The sequence below is a fragment of the Pteropus vampyrus genome, unplaced genomic scaffold (assembly GCF_000151845.1).
Source record: "Pteropus vampyrus isolate Shadow unplaced genomic scaffold, Pvam_2.0 Scaffold4, whole genome shotgun sequence".
NCBI lineage: Eukaryota > Metazoa > Chordata > Mammalia > Chiroptera > Pteropodidae > Pteropus > Pteropus vampyrus.
This window is the reverse complement of record NW_011888785.1, coordinates 15,019,658-15,026,622: the sequence shown is the minus strand read 5'-3', so window position 1 is coordinate 15,026,622 and position 6,965 is coordinate 15,019,658. Positions and strand designations below refer to the sequence as shown.

General features: G+C 36.5%; 1 protein-coding gene across 2 annotated transcripts in view; it reads right to left on the bottom strand.

Annotated features, from left to right (window-relative positions):
* Positions 1-215: 215 nt before the first annotated feature.
* SAMD9 (sterile alpha motif domain containing 9) overlaps positions 216-6,965 on the bottom strand; it is a 28,577-nt gene continuing 21,827 nt past the window's right edge. The window contains exon 2 of one of the 2 annotated variants that reach the window (XM_011363632.2): positions 216-6,471. In XM_011363632.2, coding sequence (XP_011361934.1) covers positions 1,691-6,463 — 4,773 coding nt within the window. In that variant the 5' untranslated portion in view covers positions 6,464-6,471 and the 3' untranslated portion in view covers positions 216-1,690. The remainder of the gene's footprint in view (positions 6,472-6,965) is intronic. The other variant, XM_011363624.2, reaches the window with a different exon arrangement.

Here is a 6,965-nt window from a genome sequence, read left to right as displayed (position 1 = left end):
GCGTATTTTCAAAGAACATGTCCAGGAACCAGTTAGACAACTGACCTATAATAAAGACATAAGACTTGATGGCATAGAGTAAGGGTTGGCAAACTTTTTCTGTAAAGAACAAGATAGTAAATAATTTAGGTTTGTGGGCTATAAGGTTTCTGATGCAACTATTTAATTCTTGTTGCAGTGCAAAAGCAGCCAAAGCCAGTACTTAAACAAATTAGTGTGGCTGTGTTTCAATAAAACTTTATTTGAAAGACAAGCTGGATTTGGTCTACAGGCTGTAGTTTGCCCTCTGCTGGCACTGAGGAAGACAGGGTTTATTAAGAGCCTCTTTTGGCAAGAGTTCTCCCAACCACCATGAGAATCTCATCTTGAGCCTAGAGAGCAGGGCTGGCAAGGGCAGAAGGGAACTGTCTACAAGAAGTTTACTTGGAGTTCTTGACCTGTGTCCTCCTGACTTTGTGGGGCATGTTGTTCCCAAGACTGGAAATTTGTTGTACTTCCTACCAATGGTAGAGCAAATATCCATGAATGTTTCCCATGCACCCAAGGGAGGTCATGGGAGAAAGAGAGTACCTGCTTAAACTGGTTTGATTTTAGTTTAAAAGAATCACGTGGGGAAAGCAAGAGGAATCCAACAGATCATTTTGTGTAGAGGAGACTGAAACCTGGGGCAGAGAGGGAAGTGGCCCCATAGGGAAATGTGGCTGGATATTCTCATTTTCTAAATTGAAACTACTGTGTTTGGCCAGAGGATTTTTTTTTTTTTTTTTTAAACCAAGAGATAGCTGGTCAGTTATGGAACTGAAATTTCATGCAGGAGCAAGGGAAAAACCTCTCCCAGGGAAAAATTTGAATGTAATTGTGAAGACAAAAACAAACTGCATTTTTTGTTTTAGAAATTTTAACAGAAAATTTCAAAAGCACAGGAAAAGAGTATAATGAACTCCCATGTATGCATCACGAAGCCATTGTTAGCGCAGGTCCAGTCTTCTTGCAGCTATTCTGCATCTCTACTTTCCTTTCACCATCCCCATACTCCAAACATGGAATTACTTTGAAGCATAACCAACATCTGTATTTTCTTTCAACTGGAAGAAACATCAAGAGGCTTGATCAGATTCAGGTTCAATTATTTGGCAAGATCTGCTGACTTCTATGACTCTGACCTTCAGAGAACTTGTTGGTTCTCTGCTTTGAAAGATTCTTGAGTGCGTGGTACATTTCTGGTCTGCTCGGTAAGAATAAATGTTGCTCCTCAGTTTGAGAAGATTTTGCTTTTTTTGTGAAATTATTTTCCAGATTTTGTAATGTCTTAAAATCATAGCTATTTTTTCCTATTCTGCAAAATTTTTACAATTGACAGGAAAGTCCTTCTGGAAGTTCTTCTCTTCCTCAGTCCATGACTTGATTGAGTAATTGGGGAAACTAGTGCGGGTCTGTGTGGCAGATATATTACATTCACCTCTCTTAATTCCATACATAGCTCCTTTTTTTATCTTGTCCTTGATGGTGTTTTTCAAATAAAGGAAGGTATTTGATACTTTCCATATTTCTCACGCCTTCTTTTTCACTACAGTCTGTGTAGGACTCATAACATACGTAAGAGGAAATTTAAAGTATAGATTTTGGGTAAAAAAAAAATTAGGTGGTACCAAGACTACATTCTTGTAGAGAGAAGATCAAGATCAGGCTCTTAAATAACCTCAATGTCATAAGCAAGTGGGCCTCCAATGGAAAATCCCATGTAAAAAGATACTTTTTCTATGCTTCTGCCACTTCTTAATTGGCCCAAGAAAGCAGGTGAGATGCGTATTGTGATTTTTTCATTGATTCCATATTCTATGTATACACAATTATTTTCAGCTCGTCCCTTTAAACGAAGCAAAAGTTCTTGGACTTTTTTCTCCTTCCATACCTCTCCACTCTGCCACAAGAAATTAATGTCAGGTGTCTTTCCAAAGCATTGATCAATTTTCCCTTTGTGAACAAGTCTGTTCATATTGTTACCTTTCCCAAGAAAGAAATATGCAATTGGTTGCTTTGTCCGATACATATGTTTATATTGCCCCCTAAAAGAATTTTCGAGTGATCGAGCATACTTTTCCATTTGTTTAGAATCTTGGTCTAGTTGTTGGTTTTCTGGCCAGAATAAGAGGGAAGCTAGGAAGTAAGGTTCTGAAAACTGATAAGTCGGTCCTACTTGTTGTAAGAATTCTCGGAGCTGAGCTTTCAGTTTTTTAATTGGATTCACTATTTTGGAGGTAGGTTTAATACAGTAGAGAATGATGTTGGCTAAGATGAAATTTTGCTTTTCCTTTGGCACGATTCTGACAGTGCTTTGTTCGAAGATAAAAGTATATTTGCTCACTATATCTTCCATGGTACTAATGGCATCTTCTTGACTTTTGATGAGATATTCCAAGAGCCCAGAAAACCTGTCTGCTTTTAAAACTTCTAGGCTTCTCCGATACAGCTCTACTTGAAGTGGCAAACTAAGTTTTGATCTAAGATCTTTGTTTTGTAATTCCTCTGAGGGACCAAATATATCTGCATACTTCTTAAAACATCCAGCCACCTTTCTCCGAGTTTTGGTCTCTTCATTTTGCTTAATGTTGTTCCTGGGTTTTAGAAGGACAAAATAGTCATCAAAAAAATCAAAGGACTTTTTCAAAGAAAATTGCAAATTAGTTAGATAAGGAATAAAGTTCTTGAGGGCTGACTTAAATTCATTGTTTGAATCCCCAGGAATATCACTACTTCCTGATATAAAATTAATCATATCTCTTTTAGATAGTTCATTTTTGTTGTCAAAAAAAGGAATGAGCTGGAGAATCTGGATTGTGCACAGCCCAACTTCTATCTCCCCTTGATAACCAGCAATATTATAAGTATCATATCGCCTTTTTGATTTCTGATAAAACCTTTCCGTCACTTCATCCTCTCTATCTTCACTTTGCTGTTGAGATTCTTTGAATGCATTTGAGGCATGTACTGCTAAATCCAAAAGTTCAGTTAAATTATCAACCGAAATGTTCCTGTTTTTTCCATTATCCTCTATCCACCATTTTATTTTACTTTTGTAGACTTGACCCATTGTATCCGAGATATAGGAATTGCTAGGTTCTATGTTTTTTGCTTGAGTTGCCCATTTTAGGGCATTGGTGTAGTCCTTCTCTTTAATGTAGAAATGTCTTGCCAGCGCTTGGCAAATGAATGCATTTGGGTTGAACCGATGAATACCTTCAAGCAATACTTTTTTAACTGCTTCATTCCCTTCTTCTTTATGTAACGCTTCAATGAATGGGGAAAACCTAGTTCCTGTTTCACCTTCATGTTCATCGCGCTGTCTTGTGAGCAGCAGTGTTTGCATATCTTGAAAAAATTTGCTTCTTCCTATACTCAGATCATAGAACAAATTTTCTCTTAGCAAATCCAGCATAATTTGACTTTTATCCAAGTGATAGCTGTTCTTCAATTCTTCTAGTGAACGAGCAGCAATCAGAGGGTGAATAATGCGCACTCCCTTGTAGCTTCCACATTCCACCACCTCTGTTTTTATCAGAATTGTAGAGTAGGTGCCCATCTTATCTTCAAGTTTTTCTGTTCCCCAGAAAGCCTTCTTGTTTGTGATTCCTAAGAAAGTTTCACACTGTGATAGTGAAATGGTGGTATTGGGCACATATGAATTAAGAAGAGCCAGAAAAGAAAAGAGCTTTGCTTCCTTGGTGGAAATAATTTGTCCCTTCAGGATATTCCTGACCACATTTTCTATGTACTCTTCATTAAAATTGGTTTTCATGATCATGAAGGAATAAAAATCTTTAAAGTTTTTATGTTGCTTTTCAATTTCTTTCAATTTAAGCTCGAAGGCCCTCTGTTCTTTGGGAGATAGTTGTTGTATTAGGGCGATACTATCTGACATCTTTGCACATTTTTCAGGATTCTGTGATCTTATGCAATTTAGGATGATCACGAGAGGTTTCTCATATCGAATGCACTTATTAGCTACAGCTGTTTGAATAGAGGCCTGCAGAAGATAGACATTATCTTGTTCTTCAAAATCATCAACAAGGAGCAGTACAGGTAAATATTCCTGATGGTTTATTGTCCCATAGGTGATTAAATCAGTCACTTGTTTTCCAATGTCAGAAAAATCCACTGTCTTGTTTTTCAGCACGGCACATCTGAATTTCTTCCTTAGTTCCCAGAGAATGTGCATAGCCAAGGTAGTCCCACCACAGCCTGGATGATGATACAAATGAATAATTTTGACACTTGTTGGCTTAGAAGAATCTGCCCAGTTTTGAATCATTGCTTCAAGTCTTTCATATTTATCCCTTTTGACAAAAGGTGAAGAATAGTTTTCAGAAGAAAAGTAGAAGTTCCACCATGATACTTTACCACCTCGATAGAAGTCTTCCTCTTTTGATGCCTTGAATTCAAGAAATTTATCTTTGTCCTTCTCTAAGTGTGTACCTTCACATTCATTTTCACACAGAATTTCCAGAGCGGTCATGATATCTTCTTCCCTTTCTGGAAGGACAGTAGATGAGCCAATAGATGGCAAAAATCGCTTTAAAGATTTAGTCACAGATTTTAGTTTAAGAATAGTGCCATTTATCTCTTCAAGATTTAAAGCAGAAATACATTGGCTTGATAATTCATCTTGTTGTTTTGTTAATCTTGCTTCGAGCAGATCTTTCCATCTCTGACATATGTGCGGGTGTACACAAATACACAATATATTTTCCATTCCTTTCAGATCTTGGTAGAAAGCACAGAAGGTCTCGATGAGGGGGTCTCTTGGGTCATCCACAGAGGAGAGTAATAGAAATACTACTAAAAACTTCCCTCTTGGCAATATATCTTCATGTGTAAGAAATGAAATCAATTTCCTGACTTCAGATGCTTTTTCTCTTTGCCAGGAACTTGGATCTAAGGGTTTATATTTTTCACTGTCAAGGTCCAACCTGCCATTGCAGAAAATCCAGCTGGGTTGTTGATAAAGATTCAGACTGGAAATCTTCTCAATTGGTGTGGTTTTCCCCTCCACATACAGACTTGGCAAGTGAAGGTTTGCTACTCGGCTTTCTTTGTAAGCTCTGACTATTCCTTCGCTCACAGATTCAGGATCAAACTCCAGTACAGCAAACCATTTAATTTCTTTTAGGAAATCTAAGTGTTTTATTTGATTTGAGTGGCATTTATTTGTTACAAGAATGTACCATTCATAGTATGAATTATCTAACAAATCCTGATTTCCTGTCAGCAATTTAACAAGCTTTGGTCCATCAGTCTCTTTTTTACTTGTTTTTACTCTACATTTTCCTTCTGCTTCTGCTTCTTTCCTAGCGTCTGCTAGTCTTTTTAAATCTAATTTAAATGCTCTGAAATCTGCATTATTTTTTATGATGTCTTTAGAGCTGGCCCCATCTCGCACAAAGACTGAGAATTTTGGTCTTTGTTCCCATATTTTGTCTTTGTAATTTTGCATTTTAATCTGAAAATAATCATGTTCACATTCAGAGTGTTTTGGAATAACATCCACTTCAATAACAAATCTGTCAGATGGAATACTGTTTTGCTGTAAAACTTCTACAAATCTTGGCTCGCGAATGCAGTTCTTTGCTTTTGGGACTTGATGGTCTTCAAAATACTGGTGGATCATCAGATTGAAGTGATCAATGAGGGCTTCCTTGGTGACATTGGTGAATTTCACGCCAACAATTTTTCCATGGGGTTTGTCTTTGACTCCAAAATGAATGGTGCCATTGGTTCGTGAATTCATACAAGCTGAAGCAAATCGGAAGACTTCATTGCTAAATTTCATCTTAATATCTTCTTCTGCGGCTGTGTTTGTATTTGTGAAAGCTTTGAATTCATGTACTGGATCAATGAGATTGAGTGGTCCTGTTTCAGGCTGTAGACAAAAATTCAATTTGTAACGATATGGATCACTGAATTCATCAAAAGGGTATGATGCACATGTCAGTTCCATGGATGGCTTATTTTCCTTTGTGTCTTCTATTTCATCTTCCATGTATTCATTTTTTAGTGACTTAGAACCTTTAGTAATTGTATTTATTGTAGAGGCATTAGCCATATCTGATTTCTCTTTATCCTCTTGTTTTTGCTTTGAAGTTTTTCCATTTTCCTCTTGCATCAAAGTTTGTGTTTTAGGAACATTTTTACTACCTTTTTTCCTCTTACATGTCTGAATAGGATCTTCGGAGGATGTTTTCTGCAGTTCTTTGAATAGACGTTCTATTTGGATAGCTGGTCCGTGTGTTAGGCCCATATCGATGAGGTCAGTTTTAGTTAACCACTTCAAGACTGTTCCATTCACATCTTGTGCAGTCAAGATTTCCCTGTGTTTTTGGTCAATTTTTTGACTTTCTAACCAGCAATTTACATCCTCTTTTGTCCACTCATCTGTGTTTTTTGGTAGGTTCCATTGCTCTGCCATTCTGATACCTGTATACCAAAAAAAAAAGAAAAAAAAAAGAAAAAAAAAGTAATTTGATAGTTTTATAAGTAAAATTTTAGATAATAAACTAATTTATAATGGGTTATATATGTCTTATACACTTTTAGTTTTCTTCGTTAATGGTTTTTGCTATATTATTTTAAAATATTCAGTTCTGCTATAGAAAATAAGATAAACAAAGGAAGATATATGAAACTAAATAGAGAAGGATGTATGAAACAAGGAAGATATATGAAAGTAAGTATAGAAGCAAGTAGTTTGTGAATCATGTTATGGTAGGGGTAGATTAAGTAGGCGATGTGCCTGTTAAACATAGGAAGGGAATAGAAGGGCCATTAGGTGTTAAATATTCATGAAACAGTTGAAGCACTTGATATTACTAAGGTCATAATTGGGTCACCTGTTAATGACACTCATTCTGATCTTTTGTGCCCTCTGCTCAAGAAACATAAATAAAATTCAGTGTAGCTTATTAGGCTTA